This window comes from Hirsutella rhossiliensis (assembly GCF_020360975.1).
Source record: "Hirsutella rhossiliensis strain HR02 chromosome Unknown scaffold00001, whole genome shotgun sequence".
Lineage (NCBI taxonomy): Eukaryota > Fungi > Ascomycota > Sordariomycetes > Hypocreales > Ophiocordycipitaceae > Hirsutella > Hirsutella rhossiliensis.
The window spans coordinates 10,117,339-10,141,602 of NW_025408667.1; the positions used below are offsets into that span (position 1 = coordinate 10,117,339).

At 47.5% G+C, this 24,264-nt stretch overlaps 7 protein-coding genes across 7 annotated transcripts; 3 read left to right on the forward strand and 4 right to left on the reverse strand.

Moving 5' to 3' along the window:
- Positions 1 to 1,507: 1,507 nt before the first annotated feature.
- HRG_01276 (uncharacterized protein) lies at positions 1,508 to 3,745 on the reverse strand (the record flags this gene model as incomplete). Its single annotated transcript, XM_044859747.1, has 2 exons — positions 1,508 to 2,763; positions 2,818 to 3,745. The coding sequence occupies 2 exons, from the start codon at positions 3,743 to 3,745 to the stop codon at positions 1,508 to 1,510; spliced, it is 2,184 nt and encodes a 727-aa protein (XP_044726147.1).
- A 5,664-nt stretch (positions 3,746 to 9,409) lies between these two features.
- HRG_01277 (tryptophan dimethylallyltransferase domain-containing protein) lies at positions 9,410 to 10,656 on the forward strand (the record flags this gene model as incomplete). Its single annotated transcript, XM_044859748.1, has 2 exons — positions 9,410 to 10,104; positions 10,167 to 10,656. The coding sequence occupies 2 exons, from the start codon at positions 9,410 to 9,412 to the stop codon at positions 10,654 to 10,656; spliced, it is 1,185 nt and encodes a 394-aa protein (XP_044726148.1).
- Positions 10,657 to 13,457: 2,801 nt separating this feature from the next.
- HRG_01278 (thioredoxin domain-containing protein) lies at positions 13,458 to 13,856 on the reverse strand (the record flags this gene model as incomplete). Its single annotated transcript, XM_044859749.1, has 1 exon — positions 13,458 to 13,856. One exon carries the CDS (start codon positions 13,854 to 13,856, stop codon positions 13,458 to 13,460), a length of 399 nt encoding a protein of 132 aa, XP_044726149.1.
- A 524-nt stretch (positions 13,857 to 14,380) lies between these two features.
- On the reverse strand, positions 14,381 to 16,067 carry HRG_01279 (AMP-binding enzyme domain-containing protein; the record flags this gene model as incomplete). The annotated part of the gene is made up of 5 exons (XM_044859750.1): positions 14,381 to 14,949; positions 15,016 to 15,323; positions 15,372 to 15,430; positions 15,483 to 15,713; positions 15,780 to 16,067. 5 exons carry the CDS (start codon positions 16,065 to 16,067, stop codon positions 14,381 to 14,383), a joined length of 1,455 nt encoding a protein of 484 aa, XP_044726150.1.
- A 613-nt stretch (positions 16,068 to 16,680) lies between these two features.
- Positions 16,681 to 17,454, forward strand: HRG_01280 (acetyltransferase (GNAT) domain-containing protein; the record flags this gene model as incomplete). Its single annotated transcript, XM_044859751.1, has 2 exons — positions 16,681 to 16,984; positions 17,039 to 17,454. 2 exons carry the CDS (start codon positions 16,681 to 16,683, stop codon positions 17,452 to 17,454), a joined length of 720 nt encoding a protein of 239 aa, XP_044726151.1.
- Positions 17,455 to 17,544: 90 nt separating this feature from the next.
- Positions 17,545 to 18,719, reverse strand: HRG_01281 (FAD dependent oxidoreductase domain-containing protein; the record flags this gene model as incomplete). Its single annotated transcript, XM_044859752.1, has 3 exons — positions 17,545 to 18,396; positions 18,454 to 18,621; positions 18,678 to 18,719. 3 exons carry the CDS (start codon positions 18,717 to 18,719, stop codon positions 17,545 to 17,547), a joined length of 1,062 nt encoding a protein of 353 aa, XP_044726152.1.
- A 1,070-nt stretch (positions 18,720 to 19,789) lies between these two features.
- On the forward strand, positions 19,790 to 21,517 carry HRG_01282 (iucA / iucC family domain-containing protein; the record flags this gene model as incomplete). Its single annotated transcript, XM_044859753.1, has 6 exons — positions 19,790 to 19,874; positions 19,930 to 20,030; positions 20,084 to 20,778; positions 20,867 to 20,957; positions 21,138 to 21,326; positions 21,383 to 21,517. 6 exons carry the CDS (start codon positions 19,790 to 19,792, stop codon positions 21,515 to 21,517), a joined length of 1,296 nt encoding a protein of 431 aa, XP_044726153.1.
- Between the last annotated feature and the right edge of the window lie 2,747 nt (positions 21,518 to 24,264).

Genomic DNA, 24,264 nt, shown 5'->3' on the forward strand with positions numbered 1-24,264 from the left:
GAGTGTAGAACGGGCTTCCCAGGTCGAGCTTGTCTGTGACCCCGGATGTGAGCTCCAGTAAGTCATCCCAGAAGTCCTTTGCGTGTAATATTGACCGTCTCGGGGCATCCGTCTGCTAGGCTGGCTCATGCACCTTCCTCCTCGTCGGGGCTGTGGTCCGCTCTTGCTTGCTTGGCTGATGCCTGCGAGCCAATGTCTACCAGCCGCCCAAGTCTTTGACCAACCCTCGCATGTATGGTTGGATACCTTGACCAGGATGCCTACAGCCTCTGCATCTACACACCGATCACGGCCGCCATTTATCCAAATTCACCTGCAGTCACTTTCCTTCCTGATCCCGCCCTTTGCCACAAAGGCAGCCTCCCTGCAAGCGTCACCACCTCCCGGTACTTCCAATATATATGCACATATATTGCCCTGCGTCGGGCTAAGCTGAGGGGGTAGAGATCAACGCGTGATCCTGCTTCACATCCACCCCCTGACCCTCACTACAGGGGATCCTGCGGGCTAGTCTGCGTGATTTAGGTCCGTCCTTGCTCCTCCTCAGTAGTTGGCTGCTGATGAAGTTAGAGAGGGGACGACCGGCGGGTGGTCGCATCATCTGTTGGAAGGGTGGCCAGAGAGGAAGGCCAACCGTTAGGCATTCCCTCTCAGGGGTGGCTCGCAGGCATCAGCCAAGCACTAGTGAATCACAGTTTCTTGGACCTTCCTTGTAGGTCTGGATGCTAGTTTCTAAAAGGCAAGGGCTGGGACCTGCAAAGAAATCCGGGTACACGTGCTGAGATACATACTTACTGTAGACCGCAAAATGTCAGGAGGCAGCTTAATCGAGCTACACGTCTTCATGCGCCTCTCTGACCGTCCACTCCGGCCGATCGAGGGGCAGCGATTTACGAAGTACAATAGAGTGTGGCACGGTCTGGCGCGGTCTGGCACGGAATGCTTAGTGGCTCAAGATTACCTCTAACTTGAATGTTGATAGCCTATTTTGTAGTGTTCGCTACTACGACGGCGTATGGCAATGTAGCTACAGCGCGAGAGAGTAGTAGCCGGTTTTAAAGTACAAGTTTACCGTACTGGATGGAGAATGGCCGGTAGCCGAGCATTCTATTCTGTAAAATACTTCGTACATGGGGTCATATCACGCTTTCCCATGCGCCGCGCCTCTGCGTTGCGACATGTCTTGTTGCACTCAGGATACGTATCATTTGTACTTTACACGTCACGGATTCTATAACAGGACTGTTTCCCTTTGCTTAAGCCACTACCCCTTTTCTTATGCATATCTGCAATCTGTCCTCATTAGTTTATGCGTCGTTCCCTGAACTCTTCTACTCTCCTTAAATCATAAATAGGGTTCTGGCTCACTCCTTCTTAGATAGAACAGACGAACCTCATTTTACATGTTGACCCTTACCTTTCCAAAACCTGCGAGATGTCTCCATCATTCCCGAAATATTGAAATAAACCGGGTTGCGCCACTTCATAAAGTGCCCGAGTGACTCGATCATGCTTTGAGTATCCCAAAGGCTAGCACGCGCAGTGGCTTTCGCCCTGATGATGGCCTCCGGTGTCTATTGACGCCGACGTCTACGCCGGCCCCGGCCCCGGCTCCGACCCCGACCCCGACTCCTGCGCCGGACAGCGTTATGCACGGAGCAGGTAGTTTGAGAAGCGAGGCGTTCATCTCAACCATTTGCAGAATGCTATCCTCGTCGGGCTGGCGCAGCGGGCTATTCTTCTCAAGATAGTCCGTATTAGAACCAACTTCTGCTTGAAAATCGCTACGTTCCTTTTCGATAACGTCGGCAGGAGGCAAATACTTGCCGCCGCGTGCGTTGTAGAGTCTGACCCAGTTATCTATAATGGTCTTCATCCCACGTTCATACCCGTCGATGAACTGCTTATTATAGTCGTTGGCTTCATCGCGTACCCACTTCACGGTGAGACCCGGGAATTTCTTGATAAAGCGAGTCTTGATATCCGCAACTTGGGAACATATCGCTGCGTCGATCTTGTCCAACTGGGTAGGAATGTCTCTATCGACCTTGCCTTTATCCTGGCTGTCTGGTAAAGGGCTACTGCCGTTGACAGAATGTACGAGGGACTTGGCTGTTATGATCCTGCCTCTGGCGTCAGAGGCTGCGGATAAAATGGCCGCCACTTCTGTTCCGTATCGATCGCTCAATAAAGATGAAAACTGGTCCGACTTGAGATAGTTGGTAATATTCCGGTAGTGTTTGTCCCACGCCGTGTCCCGACGGCTTTGTAGGTTCTGCGGGTCTTGTTTCTCGTGAAACTCAACAACAGATCCGATCGATCGCAATAGTAACCCGACCGGCGCCAACGGCGTAAAGAGGAGGGTTTCACCGACAAAACATAGGCTAGTGCTGGCCACTCCGACTTCCCCATTCTCGTCGTCGGCCGCGGCCTTGGTGGCGCAGCCCACCACAGGGAGAATCGACGTCCCTGCCGCAACCTTCTCTAAGGTACTTGATTCGCTTGTGAAGACGTCGAATACGTCTTTGAAATAAAGGGGCAGTGTAACAAGCGTCAGCGCAATCGCGCCCTTGGCACCCTTGGCGCCTGATACCCTCTTCGCCGCCCATGACTTGTCCTTGAGAGGCGAATAGCCTTTAAACTGTGCACGTAGCTCTGAAAATGACTGCTTGCCATTCTTAAGCAGGTCACTTACGCCAAACCTAGACATGAGGCTCGCGAATTCGGATTCCGCGATTTTATCTGCCAACTGCACCAGCTCTTCTTCCGCAGCAGGAAGGCCATTCGGGGGGGCGACGTCTTTGGGAATGCCTTCACCGGGCGCAAGGACATCTTCTTTTGGCAAGGCTTCTTTGGCCAGGTTGGGCTCTTCAGGGGTTGTGGGCCGCGGATTCACCACCTCATTGGCCTCGGGATCCGCGATGCTCCCGTCTTCGTTCACACAGACTGAGCCGTCTCTGCGCGAAATGACGCAGTTCTTTGGTGTATTCCCGGGCCGTTTCGGACGCCCGTCCTTCCCAGTGGTAGGAGCTGCGGGAGGCGGCAGTGGCTTTTTAATGACTCCATCGCTGCCAAACTCGGCAATGGCCGCATTTTCTTGCTCAACTTGCTGTATCGGCAATTCTGGATCCTGCACCAGCCTGCATCTCTCGAAACCGTAGTCGAGAGCCTTGGCGGAGAATGACGACACGTCAAACTCTGGTACCAACTTGTTGCTTTGCAGACGGCGTATCGCTGATTGCACCCAGTCGGCACAACTCTCTCCAGCGGAACAGGGTATTTTAACGTCTTGGAGCATATCCTTGACTTGGTTTGTCGACACCTGCGCCTCTCCGATGTGAATTCTCGCCTGGAGAGTGACAGATTTGCTGGGCTGGACGTTGTACTTGTACTGAAACTTGAAGCCCGGGGCCTCTCCCGGCTTGGGACGATTCCATTCAAAGGACCCTTTCGGGCCTATTCGAATTTCAAACCCGTTGGAGGCATCGAAAGAATCTACAAACTGACCCTTAGTACCCTTTGGGCTAGCATCAACCGTCCAGTGGAAATATTTTAGATCCTTCTCTTCGACTGCCTTGGCAAAGGTGCTATAGTCGGGGCGGCGGAATAGTGAAACGGTTAAATCCTTGGCCTCTACCCGAGCTGGGTCGAGAGGCAGGACTCGCGGCGGTGCGGCCAGGGCGACACTGGACCATTGAAGCCAAAGCAGAAGGGGAAGGACGATGGCGAAAAGATGCCGTAGCATAATGATTAGGCCGGATAGGCGCTAGGTTATGAGGTAAAGAACGATGTTAGAGTTGACAAGAAAAGAAGCCAACCTGGAAAAGCTGGGATCTAGGATCTTTATACTAAGTACACTTTCGAAAAGAGTCTCGATTCGCACGCACTTAAGTCTCCCAATCCGTATATAAATCCCGGGCCCCGCGTTCAGCCAAAAGTGTCTTGCATAATTCCACTAAACTTATACGCACTAGATGCCCCCAGGAAACCAGCCAAGTTCAATTATCAATTTTAGGAAGGAGTGGCCATAGCAGACTGCCTTTCTAAGTAGGATGCGACTCGTGTTCTGCAGGCCAAGGCCCACGTGGCTTTCAGGCGTAAGAGTGGCCGCCACTCTCTCTCCACACATACTTCATATAGGCGTGATATCACATATACCACTCCGTTATGCAAATGAGGGCATCCGGATTAGGAGTGGTGATAGAAGTTATTACGTACCCTACTTATTGTAACATACTATCTATCTCTAACCTTATATAGATGCTAGAGATCTATACTAGCAATATACCTGAAGTATTTAAGTAAAGTTTTTTTTTTAGCTTTTTCTCTAAGTACGATATATTTTCGTACTTATTATATAGAGTAAGTTAAGCGCTTTAAGATTGATATTTTTTTTAAGAGGGTTCGAATATAGTACCTTCAGATATATATAGCTACTGGAAGTTATAGGAATAGAATATTCCTTCCGCGCTTATAACTGTTATATATACCACTCTTATGCAAAATGAGGGTACCCCAGATTAGGAGTGGTAGAAGTTATCACGTACCCTGCTGGTGGTAATACATGAGCATTTAGAAGGTATGGATACTTGCCAGGCTGGGCGTGGTATAAGTAGGCGGGGCGGATTGGCGGCAGGCTGTACAGTGGATCTGCAAAAGTGACGAGCAAATCCCAGTCCTTACAGACCCCCCTTATTAATCGTCCTATGCGCGTTTTTTATCCGGCCTGTGTGTAGCCCGTCTTGGCCTACTAGGGGGGCCTTAAAGTCGGCCAATCCCCGTGACAGTCAAGTCGGCCAATCCCCGTGACAGGGAGCTGTCACGGGGATTGGCCGACTTTAAAGCCCCCCTAGTAGCTTATACCGACCCACTTTTTATAAATGCAGACTATACTTCGTAGATTAGTAATATAAGTAATATCTTAATTAGGCAAGAATAAATAAACTTATTAACCCTTTTAGATTATTAGCCTAGTAAGGGCTTATACTGTCGCGAAGCGTGGCCTGATTTCGTAGTTCTCGGAGATATCCCTTGGCACGAGGGACCTAGGAAGCTGAAAAACAGGTTTTAAAGAAGGAGCTAAAAGGAGGTGCAGAGAGGAGGGTGGGGGCAAGAGGGGAAGCAGAAGTAGCGATGGCTTCCTATAGAGTTAGCGAGAGATAAGACGGATATGCTAGCAACGGCTAGAAAGGAGGGGAAAAACCAGTAAAAAGCTTAGTAGTTAAAAGGATATTAATAGCTTCTTTAAGTAGGATCTTCTTTATTAATTAAGATACTAGATAGGTATAAAGAGGGGCGTTAGATAGAGGAAAGAAGGATAATTAAGGTAATATAATAATTACTCCCTTACTATAATTACTGCCCCTATAAGAATTAAATATCTCTGCCCTACCTATCTAACCCCTTACTTCTATATTTACCTTCGTATATTTTATATATACTTCTTATATCTCTCTTTACGAGAAAAAGGGGTTTAAGGTTTATTAGGGATTATAGCTAGGCTTATAATCTAAGGATAGTCTCTATAGGTATATATAGCTACCTACTTTTACTCCTTTAAATAGATAGCTCTCTAGCTTTTAATATAATTATTATAATCTTTATTATAATCTTATCTTTAATTCTAATTACTTAATTATATAGTTATAGTCTATAGTTTATAACCTTTAACTTATTACTAACGTAATATACTTATTATTACTTAGACTACGCCTTATTATATCTATTAATATAAACCCCTTAATAGGTTTATCCCTTAGGAATAATACTAATTATTATATATTAAAAGCTCTTATTTAATATAATACTATATTCTTTAAGTAATATTATAACTATTAATATACCTATATAGTAAGCTAGATTAACTAACTCTAGAAATACTATATTGCCTTAAGATATAATACGCGAGATTATTACTAAAGCCTATAAGAGTCGTAGAGGATATAGAGGTAGTAGCTAAACTCTAGCAGTGCCTTTATCTCTCGATAGAGCTTTCTTATTATACTATATATATCTATATATATAGCATTTATCTGCGAGAATTCGTCCCTAAATATATCGATAAGGATTAGCTTAATAAGGCTTAAGGTTATTAGTACTATATAGTTATAATCGTTAGTATAGATAGTCGTTAATAAAACGCGATTAAGTTAGGAATCTAAATAGATATATTTATAATTCGATTGCTTAAGAAATCCTCCGAGGCATCGAATATAACGTTAAGGTATAGAGCCTTATCTAGAAGATCCTTAACTCGTTGCCGATATTCTAGGTAGACCGAGTTAAGAAATAAAGCTATGCGATTGCTATCTAGCGGCTTATATACCGGATTAAGTATATATAGTAACTTCCTAGTCTTAAGGTCCTTATAGAGGAAATAGGGTTTACTAGAAGTAAAAGTAGCAATAGTAGCTTAGCGATCTAAGGCGTCCTTAGACGATTTACTAATACTTTTTAGCTTAGTATTAATAAGTAGCTATTAAATATAAATAGCTTTATAGAGTTCTTAGTATAGTCTATATTACGTTTAAAGGTATCGAAGCTATTTAAAAGTATGCTTTACTATACTCTTTAAGTAAAGATTATAGGTTATATAGTCTAGCGTAAAGCTATTTCCTAGAGCGGGCTAAAAATACTTATCTACGCTATAAAGTTTAGGACGGCCTCCCTTATTTATTATCCTAATCTAATAAATAGTATACTTAGTAATATTTACTAGAGAACTAGTTCGCTAAAAAAAAATCTATTAAATAGCTTACGACCGAATAAAGTACTAAGTTTAATATAATAATTTTATATATAGGCCCTTAATAGGATTACTATTTTAGGAAGATACTAATCTTAATTAAGAAGGATATTTATAACGGTAAATTCTTTTAGGATTTTTATATTAGTTAGTAAGTTAGGGTTTATAACGTTAAAAAGGTATCCCTACCTTACGTAGGGTTTCTACTCGTCGCCTAAAAGCTATGTTCTAAATAAGTACCTTAGAGAAGTGCTCGCTTAAGACTATCGGCTCCTCTAGCCTTAACCTCTATATTATAGAGAGTATCTAGGCGTCTAAACGCGCCCTAGTTACCTATACGAATAAAGTAATAATTAGATCTAAAACTAGGGGGGACGACGAGTTTACCGCTAATAACTATAGTTCTAATAGTAGTAGCAAGCTAAGCGTAGATTCGTAGCTGTTTTAGCGTACTAAACCCTATCCTAGTAAAAGGCGGTAGTAATTACTAACTACGCGTATATTAGAAAGTATAAGAGAGCAATAACTAACCTTAGATAAGCGTAGTAGTAGGACGCTTCGATCTAATATTTAATATATCTAGCTATATATAACCATAGGAGAGCCCCGGCACTCTATCGTTATAAACGACTCGCCGTAGTATACTTACGGCTAAGTTAACTAACTCTCTTAGATTAGAAATAGTGCTAGAAAGGCTATAGGGGGCATTTATAGGTAAAAACGTATTAAACCACTAGTATATATCGTATAAATCGGTTAATATAAGGCAGTTCCCCGATAAGTCTTATATAAAAGCAACTAAGGGTGTTAATACTAGCTTATAGAATTAATATTTTATAGGGGAGGCATTAAAGGACCGCTACTATTCTATAGGCTAGTAAAGATATTTAAATTTAATACTCTTCTATAGCCGGTCGCTTGCTCCTCCGAAATATATAAGCACGCTACCTCTTATACCTTTACCTAGAGGCTTACTATCTTTACTTAGGCGATCGAAGCTATATATCCTTCCTTCCGGGGATTTTATTATAGTTCCTCCGCTCGTGCTATCTAGTATATCGTAATAAGCCTAGAAGAGAACGCTAGGAGAACTTTAAGGTAATTTAAATAGGCTTACGAAGGGGAAGGCCGAACCCTAGTTTAATTCGTTTATCTTATCCGCTATCGATAGAACCGTTGTCCTCTACTCGATAGTAAGTGTCGGATATAGCGACTTAAAATAAAAGTCTAGGAGGACGATTCTCCTTCCCGTCGCTATAAGAGGAAGAGTTATAAAGATCGCTAGGTATAAGCACTAGATATGCATCTGCTATAGGTAACTCCGTAATCTCGCCTTATACCTATTTATTGCAATAGCCTACGCCGTTATATTAAGTTTCGGTATTATAAACCTCCTAGGTTAATAAGGCAGGACGTAGAAGCCTATCGAGGGCATAGAGATAACTAGTTTATCTATAGGTAACCGACTTAGTGCCGAAGAGACTCGTATCTTCCTAAATCGTCGAGGCAGAGTTAGTCGATATAGCGGGTAGAAGAGCCTTTATTAGATCGTCCGCCGCTTACTAGCTCTCGGAGAGCTAAAAGATTAAGGATAGTAATAGGGAAGAAGAAGAATAGGGGTTAATATCTATGCTCCTCTGCTTTTTATATAAGTATGGAACGGGCTTTCCTAGTTAAGCTTTTCTATAACTACTAATACGAGTTCTAGTAAATTTTCCTATAAGTCCTCCGTAGTATAACTTTAGCTATGTCTTAGCATCCTTTAGCCGGGCCGACTTATATACCTTTCTCCTCTTTCGGGGCTATAGTCTGCTATTGCTTAGCTAATTCCTATAAGCTAACCCTTAGAGGGAACGTCTAATAGTTTGCCTAAGTCTTTAGCTATCCTTTATATCGGATAGCTCGTATATCTTAGAGCATAACACCTCTAGCTTCTATATATACGCGCTAACTATATCCGCTATTTCTTTAAATCTACTAGCGGCTAACTTCTAAATTAGCAGCGGGACGAATCTCTAGAGTCTATAGTAACTAGGCGGACTGCCTCTTCCGAACTATATATATAGACTAGCCCTTAGCTCCCCTATAGTAGGAGTTAGGGGGTGAGCGTGACGTAGGGTTCTGCCTGTTGATTTCTCTTCCCTAGTCCTAGCCTGGGAATTATTTAGGGGTGGCGAAGCTTGCAGGGAAGGACGCCTTATAATAAGGGAAGGGCTGCTTACGCCGGCATCCGCTTTAGAAGAAGAAGGTAGCCTCTATAAGACCTACGTCTACGGCTACCGAGGTACGAAGATTTTACGATATCGGTTGGATATAATGGTTATAAAGTATTGGCAAATAGCAGGGGCTTTAAAGCGAGCGGCTCTTAGACGCGGTCTAGCTAATCAACCGATTTATCACGTTTACGCAGGGGCGAGTGTCCCATTTCTCGCCAACACGGGGCAAATACGACCCGTAAATTCAACAGTCCTTTACCGAAGATCCAGGGAAGAACTGCAAGTGCTACTCTATGGTCATGTTGCCGCCGGGAATAAAAGGCGTGGAGCTGCTTAACTTGTCTTGTTCTTTTTCTAAATACTTCCCTTGCCAGAGATCTACGACACGTATGTCCATTTCCTCGTTCATTTTGTCAACCCTCATTCTTCCTCGACATCCAGCATTACAATGGTTACAGAAGTAGTGGAAGTCCATGGTGGCCAGGATCCCCGAGTAGACTTGGACTACTGGAAACACCTGCTCGGCCCAATCATTGGTTCTCTTCTAAAATCGACTGGATCGTACTCGCCGGCCGACCAGGACGAGCACCTACGTGTCCTATCTGAATATGTCATCCCGAACCTTGGCCCACGGCCATCTGTGGCTCATACTAGCTCGTTTATAACGCAGACCGGCTGCCCTCTACAACCCTCAATTTATTTTTGTAGCTCCGGCAAACCTCTAGTACGCTATTCCTGGGAGCTACTAGGTCCCCGCGGCGGTAGTGATGGCGACCCATTTGCTATAGAGGCAGCACAAAAGATACTGTCTTTTCTTTCTACCACCGTTGGGTTCTGTACTCGATGGACCAACGCCTTGCTCTCGGCTTTCTCACCTACACCCGAAGAAGTAAAGGTCGTCCAGGCCATGATTCCGAAATGGTTGAAGAGCTTCGCGGCGGATGAACAACTGCCCCAAATCAAGCGACTTTGTTTTTGCTTCGTTGCCTTTGACTTGAAAGGCCCCAAGGCGTCTATAAAGGCGTATTTTAACATAAAGGCAAAGTCAATGGCAACCGGGGTCCCGGAAAACGAGATTACATGGAACGTTCTTAGAAACCTTATGCCCTCGTTTGATCCGGCCTTGATCGATACTCTTGGGCAGTAAGACTTGCCTATATTTATGTGTTGACTTTTGAGTAATACTGACTGGCTTGACCTATGAGATTTCTTGCCGAGAACCCCGCTTCTGCAGTCGACACAGTAGCAGTTGACTGCGTTGACGAAGCTAGTCTGTCAAATGCACGAGTCAAACTTTACGTCGTGTCTGCGAATAACTCTTTTAATGCAGTCCGGGATTATATTACTCTTGGCGGTCGTTTTCAGAATAAGGTCATTCTGAAGGGTTTGGCGCTCTTACAGGACATTTGGCATCTCCTGCTTCAAGAGCCTGAAGGTATCGTCAACGATGACTACAATAAACGCCCAAACCACTGCTCTCCCATGAGTTTATATATCAATTTTGAGATACGACCTGATACGAAGCTTCCTGAAGTCAAGATCTACTTGCCGCTTTGGAACTACGTACGGAGCGATGAGGAAGCTGTCAACAATTATGAGGAGGTCTTCCGGAGATGCGGCTATGAGTGGGGAAAGGAGGGGATGTATTGGAAAGCTTTTGAAAGTGCCTTGTACGCATTGCCCTTTCTCATCTAGTCTTGAATCTTCCCTCTACCACAACGCAAGGAGGCCCGGGTTGGCTAATCATGATTTCTTCAGTGGCCCGGTGAATCACAACCCTGAAAAGCCGATTCATTGCGACGCATCTTTCCTATCCTCGGAGAATAATGGGATCTACCAGACAGTGTACTTCAGTCCTCCGCTCAGAGCCGAAGCATAAGACTGGAGCAACGATGCTTGGTTACCATCCCCCACCCCTCTTTTAATAACACCCCCTTTCGGTAGGGAAACTGAGAATAGTCCCACTAAAAACCATCAATTTCACTTACACCGATTCCAACTAAAGTTAAAGATATTCGCAAGCCGTCACTTGGAGTAGATAGGGAATTGACTGAATTCTACTTTTTGAAGGTTGAATGTTTGTATAGGGCTCTGTGGTTTGTGTTTACTGTCACGACTCAACAAAGGTCCCAGTGGGCCATAGACCAATGTGTAGCTATTGAAGGTTGGGCTCACGCCCACACGCACCAACGGGCGCGCCCCTTGTCCTTAGAAGCGAAGATAATGCTATCGCCGTATCCGGAGGCACTAAATATGGTAGTTAACTAGTGGGATGCTAAGGAAGTTGCTTAACGGATCCGGGTAACCGTAAGCTGCTAGATTAGTAGGGAAACCTATTCTCCCCCGCACTTCGTATATATATATATAGTTATACCCGCGGACTCCCTCTTTTAAGCAGGATAGCGTAATCTATACCCTCTTTCTTTAATGCAAAGACCTAATAACTAGTAATAAGCACCTAGGACCTATAGTAGATATTATATAGTTAGCTATATTATAACCTTTAAATACTACTTACTAACGTTTTAAGAAATAGCTGTATAAGTAGTATAAGTTCTAGATCTTATTAGAAAAATAGGTATAGCTCTAGACCCTATACCTCTACCTAGAATAGTAATAGAAGTTCCTATAAAAGCGAACTAGTACTCTTCCTTTACTATAATTACCGGTATACTATTTATACGTTCTACCTTAGTTTTAATCCTATATAATGCTTCTTATTTTCCTATTACATCGCTAGCTCCGAGTTTGCTAAGATCTATAAAGTATCTCCTTTACCGGAGCTACGCTTATAAATACCGCTATAATATAATTCCCTAATAGCTACTTATATAAGTTATATCGCTATAAGAAACGCCTAATATATAGCGTAACCTAGCGGTAGAATTAAGATACGCTAGTAATACTATAAAGCGAAGGGGCTTCTATAATAATATAATAAAAAAGAGCTATAAGTAGTACTTAGACTATAAGTAGATATCTAAGCACTATATTACTATAATAGGGCTAAGAGAATAGAATAAGGAGGAGATAATAGCGTACTTATATTAGAGTAAAGCAAAGGATAATCGAGCTAAGTCTTAAGTTAAGAAAGAGATAGGCGACGACCCCCTAGCGAATAAGAGGAGAGGGGTAAAGATATATAGAAAAGCGCAAAAAGGGATAGTAAGGAGTAGTAAGCCGTGTACTCTACGGTTAATTAGGTTAAATATTATATAATAGTAAGAACGTAAGTTATTTTTATTTTTAAAAAAACCCCTCCGGAGCCACTATAAGCTCGCAGTATAATACTTCGTTACGAAACCGCGCTTTAAGGGGATTAGTTAGTGGGCGCGCCCGGGCGAGTCGCCCATGCTTACCCCTCCTTTGGCTCACCCCCCTTATGCTCCGCTAAATGACACTAACCTCACCAAAAATTCGATTCTTAACTGCCTGGATTTTAACGAATTTCGGAGATAAAAAATATGAAAATTTTTATACACGTGAAAGGCAGCAGCTTGCGAATAACTTTAAAATTGAGTAGATGACGTGTAAGTGAAGTTGGTCAATTTTGTATGGAGCGGCGCTATTTTTGCTGAGCATAAGGTTAAGGGGGAGAGGTGAGCCCTGCCTACTTTCTTCATCATGCCCGTGCTGCAGCACAACGGTCGTGTCACAGACACACGACCGCACTACCCCTCCTCCACGCACCAGGATTCCTAAGAGCTAAAGTATGTTGTCGCACCCAGCAAATGCCGGATGAAGCCTAGAGAGGGAACGCATATGCTAAACCCGACCTTTCTCCCGGTCTGCTGCATGTCAGCACCATCGGCAGAGACTTGGTAACAGCCCAACCAGCCGAGATCAGATTTCAAACGAGTTGACCATATCGTCCGTCATCCTAGGATGTCCTAACGGCTTAAGGATCCAATGGCGCCGATGGCAGCAGAGGGAACTCTATACCGAATCACCGTCATCAAGAAGAATGGGCGCTCGGAGGCTACGTCCTTGTAACGGTCTCAACTGAGTGTGTTGAGAACTAGCTGAGCGACTGCAACGAGTATCCTAAAGCTAAGGAGAAAGGAAAGAAAAGAAAGAAAAGAGAAAGATCTAGAAAGCGACGCGAGTTCTTAAGCGAAGCTCAAGGGCTCGTGTGGGGCTTGGTCGAGAGTAGAGCCGAGACCTCCACGGGCTCAGCCCGTTACAATACCCCCTCCGTCTCCTCCCTTTTGTGTGGTCAAGCACTTTAGGCGCGTGACACGCCTGGGATAAGAGAGTATATTTGCCTCTGTGAAACGTAGTGTAGCTCGCTTCTCTTTTGGCTTCGTCGAGTGGTATTATGCTCGACAGTGGCCCATTTCCGCCAAAAAGAGTGCCAGTCGTATATTGCTTGACAAGCCGACACAAGATCCAAAGTCCGGCTTGTAAAACTCCCTTGCAGCCTTGCCTGTGCTCCCCTCTTTGCCGTCGCCCTTTGTGTTCAGAAGTATCGAGTGGACCGCATTGCAACGGCATTTCTAGGCAGCCAAACCCGTAATCTTATCCTCAAGGCCAACTTTGTTGGCTCCCATCATGTCGTCGCACTTGTTTCCGTCCTTGAACATAATAAACGTCGGCATGGCGCGGACGCCGTACTTTTGGGCGACCGGGGCGACCTTATCCACATCGACGGAGACAAACACAATATCCTTGAACTGTTCCGAGAGCTGTTTGAATACGGGGCTGATGAGACGGCAGGGACCGCACCAGGTAGCCATAAAGTCGACAGCTACCCTCTGATTCGCCCTAAGAATCTCTTCAAACTGCTCCTCCGAGGTAATTTCTATGACGGTCATCTTATAAGCCGGTGGGTTTGCGGTAATGGTCAGGATCGAGGTCGAATCTGTGATCGAGTACGGAGTAGACTGGAGATACATTGCCCAGTCGCGGGGAAGCCAATGCGCTTATATCATCACCCTCGAGGACCGCGACGGAAAGCGTGGTAACAGCTGGCGAATAGATCGAAACCACGTCTGCGACATGCGTAGCCAGTACGAAGGTCGATGGGGCGCACTGGCGCAAAACTCCCCGGTCACAATGGGTGCAGGGGTATCGGGCGCCAGCGACCCACTTGTCTCACAAGTGAGTACTTGTCAGGACAAGAAAGGGCCTATAATACGCGTTAGTAACACCTCTATCGGGGGTGCCCTCATTTTGCATGGTGTAGCGGTATTTTTACCAGCTTGACAGTACTGTCCATCGAAGTGCCATGAAAAGGTTAGACCGAACGCCTGCGGGCGGCAGTATTACGTTCTTAGTCGAACGGTTGAGTGTCATACGACTCTCGCCTTGCCGCCTATTAGCACGCGGCAATCTCAGCCGCATACAAGGAATACAGGCGTTGCCGCTTCACCCCACCCCTTGACAGTCTTCGGCACCGGCCTCTCCTTCTTGGCAATAATCACCCTTGACTGTGGACCAGATCGTAGGTCTGCCGCCCTCGAAGCGCTGCCTGCACCGTCGGCCAAATCTGGTCGACCTGCAACTCGGAATCGGTCTCATCATGCAGTTCCAGCACCATGCACGGACTCGGCCGCCCGGTGCCCAACACGACGACCGATTTGACGAGCTCGTGCTTGCTGACGGCCTCCTCGAAGCCCGTCGGGTTGATGTTCTGACCATTGGTCAAGATGATGTTATCGTCGGCGCGGCCGGCAAACTTCCAATGGTGCGGCTTGGTCTGGTGTCGGATGAAGAGGTCCTTCATGCTATGCTCCTTCTCGTCCGGGAAGACTTGGAATATTAACTGCTGACGCGGCAGGGTATCGTCGCGCACGACGACGAGTTCGTGGTTGTTTCCGGAAAAGTGTCGCCACTCGATGCCGAGAGTCTTGTCATCGATACACATGTATTCACAGTCGGCATCGTCAACGCGGTAGCACGGCGTCCAGGGCATCTCCGTAGCACCCCATATGGTGGTGAGGCAGACGTGGCCGACCAACTGCTCGGCGACGTGGGGAGCCAAGGGGCCTATGGAATCAAAACTGTGTAAATAGCCAGCTCATTGCTACATGTGCTGTCATTTAGCCATCTCACCTCCGCCAAACGTGATGCCCTTCAGCTTCCTCAGTTGGCTTAAATGGGCGTCGTTTTCAGCAGCAAGAACCAGCCATGAAGGAAACACCGAGAGGTATTCGCACCGGCTCTGTTGAATCCAGCGTGTCATCGCCTCTGCCGTATATTCGCCAGCCGCAAGGTGAAGCGGCGGGATAACGCAAGTGGTGTTGAGGTAAACTGGCCTCACGATGGTCCTCGACATGCTCATGAGGTAGGCAGACAGAGAGCTGAGCATACGGCGAGGGGGTTTGTTTTCCGAGTTTGGCCGGTCGATGGGATGCACGGGCCTGCCGTCAAAGTCGGGTAGGTTGACGTTCATTCCTGCAGCGCAAAACCATGTATTGGTCCAAAGGATTGGCTTGGGAAAGCCTGTTGTGCCGGAAGTGTGGAAGTACTGCAAGAAGAGTGAATATGGTCAAGGTTGAGATGAATCATACAAAGCCTACAACTATAGGATCATCGGCCCCGTCCTCGAGGCTTCTGCCGTACGGGAAGTGGCTAACCGGCGTGGCATCCAGGAGTGTCCTGATATGGGGGAGGGCCACGCAGCAAAGACTGCACGCAGCCATCAAATCCGGCACGATAAACTCATCAGTATAGAAGAAGGCCTTGCAGTTAGTTTGCCTCATCAGGGACAAGTGAGCAGTAGTATCATTCGACGGCGCCGTAATCAGTAACTGTATTACATATGGAGTCAGAACAAACGGAATGTACACTGCGTGTGACACGGGAGGGTGGTGGACCGTAACGTGGCATTTTGTAGCTGCCAGGAGTAGAAGACAGTAGCGCATGTCTGCAAAGCCTACATACGCAACTGTATCGAATCGTCCAAGCCCAAGCTCGCGGCACCTGTCCTTGAGCCACCACGCGAGCCGGTCGATAGAGTTGGCCAACATGCCAAAGCTCAGCACCAGGATATCCTGGTCCAAGTGCGCTGGTTGGAGAAACTCGGCAAAGACGCGGTCGGGCTCCTGGCGCGCAACGTCATCGATGGCGGTTGCCATGAGCTTTACTTCCTTGCTCTTGTGCATTCTGGCTTGATATCTTTGGTCAAATACCGGGACGTTTGCCTCCGGATGGGTTAAGTCATGTATGGATGATGGACTCGTCGAGGTTGGATGCTTGTCCAGCTCCGTGTATGGGATGGGTAGGATTCAATTTACGTGGTTGAGCGTAGGGGAAACTTGCGCCGCCAGGATGCAGATGCGAGTACTGGGTATTACAGAGTATTGTCCAATGAAATAAATGCCGACATGAAGGATCTGCACAAGCTGGAGCGCGACCCGTTCTCTAATGTAGGGCACAGCAACCTTTATCTGCACCCTGCGGCCCGCGGGAGGGAGCTGTTTTCAGCTGAACCATAGCGAGGTAACGCCTGGGGCCATTATGCTGCATCCAGTCATCGAGATGGATGCCATCATGGACATGTTGTGCGACGAGAGATTCAACCACCTACGTACCAATCCTTTCTTTCTAGCAAGTGCATATATCTAGTAAAATCATGTACATGTAATTACTGCCTGTGACATAACTAATATAGTTTCTACAGTGACCTCCCAGAAACCTAGATTAATAGGGTAAACGACGGAACATATACGAAATAGACAAAGTCACCATTATATTCCCCTTTATTAGCCGCCGTCGATGCTCCCGCCCGCAGGCTACCGTATCCGCCCCAGCCGCCCTTTGGACCTCGACGCTGTCGGCGGCCTGTACGTGTCGTGCTTCGCCCATGACGCCATCGTCGACCTGCTCTTCCCCACGCACCGCGACTGCCCGCGAGACTTTCGTGTCCACATGTACCGCCATTACCAGCGCCGCTTGTGGACGCCCGGCTGGGTGCTCACCGTGCTGGTCGATGAGGCGCGCGGCGGCCTGCCCGTTGGATTCGCCTGGTGGAGGCGCCCCGAGGGGGACTTGACCTTGGCGGAGCGGTGGTTCACGTCGTGTATGCTTCTGTATTGTCCATACCCACGTTCTGTTGAGATGACCGTACCTTCAGACGCCTGGCTCGCCCCCCTCAAGCGGCTCTATGTGTCCTTCAAGGACTGCCTCTGGCCAACCGCCGTCCTCGCCACCAACGCCTCCATCCTCGGCCGTATCCTGGCCACAGTAGAGCTTCAGCTGCTCGAGGTCTCGCCGCCCCGCCACCTGGCCGCCGCCTGGTTCCTGTCCTCGTTCGCCGTCCTGCCTGAGCTCCAGGGCCGCGGGCTCGGCGCCGCGCTCCTCTGCCATGGCCTGCGCCGCGTCGACCGCAATAGCGCCCCGAGCTGGCTAGTCGGCATCGGGGGCGTCGATTACTTTTACGCGAGGCACGGCTTTGTCGAGGTTGCGAGGGCTAATGTCGAAGAGCTGGCTGGCTGGGAGGGCGGCACTGTTATGTTTAGGCACTCCAAGAGCCACGTCTCTCCAGCTTAAAATACATACCTATACTTGCGATATGTGACGCGTGCGCGAATTTGCCTTGCTCCAAAGACCCTCAACCGCCCAAGGCCAGAACCGCTGAAGTCAAGTTTTGCCAGCCATGTGTGCCACCAGACATATATCTAGACGTTCCTCGCTCACTATAAAGTCGGTCGGGACATGGACGTGGCCGTCGCGTCCGAGCATCATCTCCGCAACAGCCAGGGCACAGCGCGGGGCCACCGGCATGCCACATCTCGAGTAGCCGGCGCAGACCCACAGTCCCGGCCCGCCTCCGAGCCGTTCCGGCACCGGCCCCACCCACGGATGTCCATCTCTGGAATAGCCCATGATGCCCGTCCATTCCCATGCTGCCACGAGCTCTTCGTTTTCCCGTCGGCCATGTGGCTTGAGCTTCACGGCAGAGGCCAAGACACGGCGCAGCCTCCGTCCGACTCGGGCATCGACCTCGTCATCTCGCGACACTCCCTTATCTCCTCCGAGTCGCTCGCCACCCAAGATGAGTAGGCCGCCATCGCGTTGAATCAAGTAGCCGTCGACGTCTCCCCTGACCCATACATAAGTATGCTCCAGTGGCCTGGCGTCTTCCGGCGCTTCCAAGGCACAGATCTGGCCCCGGACCGGCACAATGCAATCGGTGAAGCGGGCGAGCAGGCGAGACGTATAGGCGTTTTTTGCGATGAGGACCTGGTTGGCAGTGATCTGGCCGCGCGGCGTGTCGAGTGTCCATGACGATTCTGCGCGCCGCAGCTGTGTTACTGGTGTATTTGTTTGGAGGTTGAATTCGTCTGCTGGGTGCCCCTGCAAATGGTCCTCGAGAAGCCAGCAAACGAGCTTGTATGCCCAACACTTCGCGGCATCTGATTGGAATACGGCGCCGGCAAGAGCCAGAACACGGTTAGTCTCCAAACCGGCCTTGTCCGTCACGAGCGCCGCCTTGGTCGCGAGATCGGGACAGTCTCGTCGCAACCGTTCCAGCTACTGCCTCGCAACTTCGACGGCCTCAGGCGATGTCAGGCCACGGACACATCCAACGGTGCGCCAAGCGCATGGAATGTCGTTGGCGGCAACCAAGTCCTGCAGAAACTCAAACGTGGCCAGCTCGAAGCGAGGAATATGCGGCTCTCTGTTGAAGACGTGGGGTAGGCAGTGCCCGCCATTCTTCAATTGTCGTCGACCTTGTTAGTCTTGGAACAAACAGCAGCGTCGAAGCTTACTCTGCCAGCTGCACCCCAGCAGGCCTCTCTCGCCTCCAGCATCACGACTTGCCTCCCGGCTCCAACGAGCTCCCGGGCTGCAAACGCGCCGGTGATGCCACTTCCCACAGCTACCACATCTGCCGCTTTGGGAAGTTGTTGGGTACTTTGGTGGCCCAGAAGCGTCTTGGACGGTTCATGGTGCCAATAGGATCTCATGCTTCTGGGCGTGGGTAGTTCAGCCTGCCTCTCTCTCGGCTGGACTGAGCCCATGGTTGACTGTTGCTTAGGCGTCTTCACCGCCCCCGGTGTGATGGAAATAGTCAGTAGCCCGGCCACACTCAAGTCTAGCGCTTCAGGTTTCAATCAAAAAGCCACGGGCATATGTATAATGGCCTCGGTCCACGTGAAAGTAACAAGCGGTATATCAGAAGTCAGAAGTTGGCGCCTTGGACAGTACATAGCTACTCGAATACATGTACGAATAGGCGCCCTCACTGGAGCATGATCGACGGATGCATGCATCATGCGTGCGTTGTCCGCCAACCCCGCACAGTCTATCACACCGGTGCTACGTGCCTCCAAGTGAGAACGTGGGAAGGCCAGATTGGGTTATAGAAGCCCGCTAAGCCGGGGTCATGCTATATCTCAGGAGCTATATGTCCCACGACTATCGGGTATAAAGGAAGAAATGGATAGAAAAGGTCCAATAGATATCAAGCAGTAAGGCATTAGCTCACCGCTCTTGACTTTCTACTTTTGGCATGCTAGTGTTCCATTGACATCATTTTCCCCATCTCTTCGTAATGGCCATTTCCTGGTTCCAGGCAGCTTGCTTCGAGACAACTAGGCGACTCCTGGTACAGCTTGTCAGTGAAGGGCTGGCGGAAGCAACAGTCCAGGTCGTGCAGCCTTCAGGGCAGCAGTGCCTCGTTCTAACCAGCACCCAGAACAAGCCTCAAGATGGCTGGGTCAAAGTGATGCTACTCCCAGACACACATATGGGGCTCCAAAGCAACCGGGTCACCACCGTGGTTAGGTTAGAGACTCTACAGCCGCCCGTGACAATAGGCGGGAATAAAATGAACTCTACTGGATGGCCGGCCTTAGATCCCCGCGTCATCTTGGAACATATGCGCTCCCGGTTCCCGGACGTGACTGACGACCGCTTGATAACAGACATGGCAACCGAGTTGGAAAACTCTAGTAGGAACCAAGGTACGTCGGTCCTGTTCCGGGGTCCGGGGTGATATAAACTGCTCACGGCTAGCAGCCCAATGGCTAGAAATAAGTGCAAATGTAAAACCATCGGACCTGTCGTGCCGGTCGTGGGAATGGGAGAGTACGTTGGTTTATGGGCATCCAACTCACCCAGCGCGACATCCCCTGGCCCAGAGACTGCACCAGAACTGATTATACCCTCAAAGTACCATCGAATGTTTTATCCGCAATCACCTCTATACCCTTTCGACCCGAGAAACTTGATAGATGTCATCCACCCATCGCTAGTCTTCGTCGCGGTCCCTCGCACCGACCTGCGTATCTCGGGTGCATTCAAGGAGACGTTGGAGCCCCTGCTCGCCGGACTGGGCATTTTATCAAGCGCCGGCAAGCACGAGTTGATTGTGCCTTGCCTAGCCCAGCAGCTTCCCGCCGTCCAGCGATACTTTCCCCAAGCTAGAGTGCTCAAGACGGTCTCGGAGTGCGCAGATGCGCAGGCCTCGATGCGTACGCTGACACTGCGCCCAGAGCTTGACTTTCCATTCCATCTCAAGCTGTCTCTTGCGTGTCGCATCACATCTGCAGTGCGAACAATCTCCCCACTTGCTGCCATGGCGGGTCCCGCCATAACAGACCTGCGGGCGAAGCTTCTGCCTCTAGACTTTTGGGTTTTCCGAGAAGTCGGAGCTGTGGCCGGCAATCAAGCGGATTCTGCTCACGCGAGACATCTATGTTGCATCCTCCGTGACGACCTCGAAGCTAGGGCCAAGGCAAACAACGAGGCATTGATCATCGCGGCAGCTCTAGCGCAATGTCCATATCCTCTAGGCAAAAAGCGCTCTTACGCTGAAATATTATTCAACCTAAGAAGCCACGAGGAGAAACGTAAATGGTTTAGAAGGTAATGCTAATAACTTACTCTATAACTGCAAAAGCCGAAAGCGAACGCTATGGTTGATAATGACCCGTCCCTTTTGCTCTCATTCTAGATATGTTGCCTGCTTATTTCGGGCCGCCTTGCCACCCCTCGTCCATCTGGGAATCGGGCTTGAAGCACATGGCCAGAACATAGTTGTCCGGGTATGCCTTCACAACCGGGCCTTCAAGGGCTTTGCAATACGAGACTCTGACGGGGTTCTTCTGCATGTGCTTACGTTACGGCGAAGCGGAGTAGTGTTTGACTCAATTCCTGCAAACAGCGACGCATTCACAGAGGATCTATTCAAGTTATGGTCGCGTGTGCATCAAGCATTGCTACAGAGTCATGCTGCGGCCTTGATGAGCTCCCTGGGGCTCGAGAGACACGGTGGATGGGCTATTGTCCAGGAGGAGTTGGGCGACATGTTAAACATGAGCAAACCAGGGCGAAGGCTTCACGACTTCTTTCTCGGCGACACGATGCCCTTCATGTGCTTCTTGCGCTTGCGAATGGAGGAAAGGGGCTACGATGCAAGTGTCCGCACTCCCGCTGTTTAGAACTTGGCGCACTTCTAACCACTGTGTAGCACGTCGAAAGGCAGCTCCCAAATGTGCTTTTCATGGATTCACCTCGGCTTTGCAAGGGGCCTGAGCCGACGGGTATCCAAAGGTGGTGTTGGGGTCACCAATTCCAGGTACCAAATGTTCTCAATTGTAACTAGATCATGTAAAGGCCATATAGGGAGTTCCCTCCGGGCGAAATAAAACCATACCATACCGTAGGTATGTTTAAGCATGAGTGCCGATCCTATTGCGGGTGATGTGTTCGTTAGCCGCGCTCCTGTTGCCTTTCGCGCGCCTAATTTTTGTCCTCCGGTAGGCGCACTAATCATCGCCTCACTCGGCACTACCGCCTTGACTCTTCACTATCGCCATCAGACCAGCGCGACGCCTCCTCTACAGTCCTCTCGCTCAGTATCTCGAGCCTACCCTATACGGCGATTTTCTCCTCGAGGACTTAACTTAGTTGCCGCCTTCCTTTGTTATTATACTTTCCTAGCATGTAATTGTTAAGAAAGTAGCGTAGTTTTTTACTAATTTGCTTAACATCTGCACCCTGAACACTCAAGCCGCGCTTCGCGCTAGCTTTAGCAGCGGCTATGGTATCCGCCACGAGCTCGTATGCTAGCTCAGATCCCTTCGATCTGGGTGCTTATACCCCGCCTAACCTCTAGGCAGGACGGTCTGATCGTTAGTCAAGGCCCAACTTCATCATCGACACTGGGGAAGGGTGTCTCGGTGTAAGGCACATGACCGCCGAGCCGGCCTTTAAGCATCCTATTTATTATAGCGGTGACAATCAATTAAGCCTTTAAGGAATTCTACTATAGAGCTCTAGGGAGCTTAGGCTTAGAGAAAACCTAGGGTCGTCCGAAATTACTTTCCTAAGCCCGAACAACCTAGAACAGCTCCTAGAAGCTAGGGCTAAGGGCCTAGGCAAGCACTATACGTCTATTCGAAAGACCCCCCGCCTAGCCTTTAGCCCGGAAAAGGACCTTATAGGGAGGCCTAGGCTAACCCTTTCGGCCTTTTACTAGCTTCTCTTCGGGGCTAGCTTCTTATTCTCTTTCCTAAAAAGGACTAATAAGGTAGACCGAGACGACTGCCGCTACGGCTAAGGAAGGCATACGGCTAGGCACCTTATCCTAAGGTGCCCGAACTATAGGAGGGAAAGAGAGGTCCTTTATCGGACCTCTAAGAGATAGAAGGAGGCCCTTAGCCTACTTTTTCTCTATAGCTCTAAGGAAAGAAGGGAAGCCCTTTTAACCTTCTTAGCTAAAATAGAGATAGGAATAGCTAAGTAGCTCGAGAAGGAGTAACCTAGGGGCCCTAGGGCCCTTAAAGGGGAAAAACACCGCGCGGGAGGAACTAAACTAACCTTTCCTTTATCTTTGCCTTTATAGCTACTCTTAAGTAAGGGCTTAAGAGCATAGTAGAAGAAGTAGGGGCATAGAAAGGTAAATTTAGTAATATATATCTTAGTCTATCTATTAGGATAAGGGAGGGGCTTATATAGGTATAGTAACTATATATAGCTAGCTAAAAGAGGGCATTAAGATATTCCTATACCTAAGTTAGGCCTATATAATATCCTTAGGCTAAGAGAGTTATATTAGTTAGGTAGGCTTCCTTATATATAACTATTAGGTCTACTAAGTATAACTATAGCCTCTTATACCTACTCTCTTTAATATACCCCCTTACTACCCTAGCTTTTAGATAGTAGGGTAATAAGTAGAGGAGAGTTTAGTCTAATAAATATAAGGCTATTCCGATATTAAATTCGGCTACTTTATTATTTATTTAAGGAGGTTATCTAAAAATAAGGGAGGCTCCTAATTATATCCTATAAAAAGGGAAGGTAAATATAGTAAAAGGGAAGTTTATTTAGCGGCTAGTACTTAAATAGTATATATAAAAAAAATAAAAGCCGGGACCTAAGGGAGAGGATATAAGGAGAAGCCCCTTATTTCCTCTCCCCTTAGGTCCCTAAGTTTATTGCCTACGCCCTCCCTAGGGCGTAGTTATATAACCTACTCTTTCGCCTTAGGGGGAGTCGAACTTACGATTAATAGGGTTATATAACCTACTCTTACCGTTTAACTAGTAGTTATAAGTTATATTTATAACCTTCCTTATAAGGAGGGGTATAGCAGGGCATCCCTTTAAGTAGCCTAGGTACTATAGTACCTTTGCCGGCGACGTAGTCCTTTAGGATAAAAGTAATCTTAAAGGTAGGCTTTTTAATAATATATTCCTTATATTAATTAGTCTTAATTTAGTAAAGCTATTGCGATTATCGTAAGTTTAAGCGCTATAGTATTATACTATTTAAGGGGTAGTCTAGTAATAGCTTTACTTCTTAGTAGTAAATAGGGCTAACTTCTACCCCCTAGATCTTTATAGTTTCTTAACTAAATTAAGATCTAACTACGCTATTAGAATCCCTTAATCTTAGTATATATAGTAGTGCTTTTATTATTAGGATCTAGCGATTATTAAGTTTACTATAGTAAGGAGATATTATACCTTAATACGGTAGTTAGGTATATTATCTCCTAATATATCTTCTAGCTATATTACTAGTCCTAGTTACTTAATAAAGCTTTAATACTTTTAGTATATAAGCGCCTTTATTATACTATTAGCTAGGTTATCTACTAATACGATCTAGCTAACTTATATCCGATCTTACTATACCTCTTAATAAAGCTAGTATCTATAAATATTAACGTGCTTAAGGTTTATCTTAAGCTTCGCGTTTAATTTATTTAAAAGCCTAATAGTTTAAAGGTTATTATACTAGAGCTCTATAGTCCCTTTAATATTAATACTAAGCTCCTTAATTAGCCGGCTAAATACTACTTATTCCTTAGCTATCTATAAGAGTACTAATAATTTAGCTTTT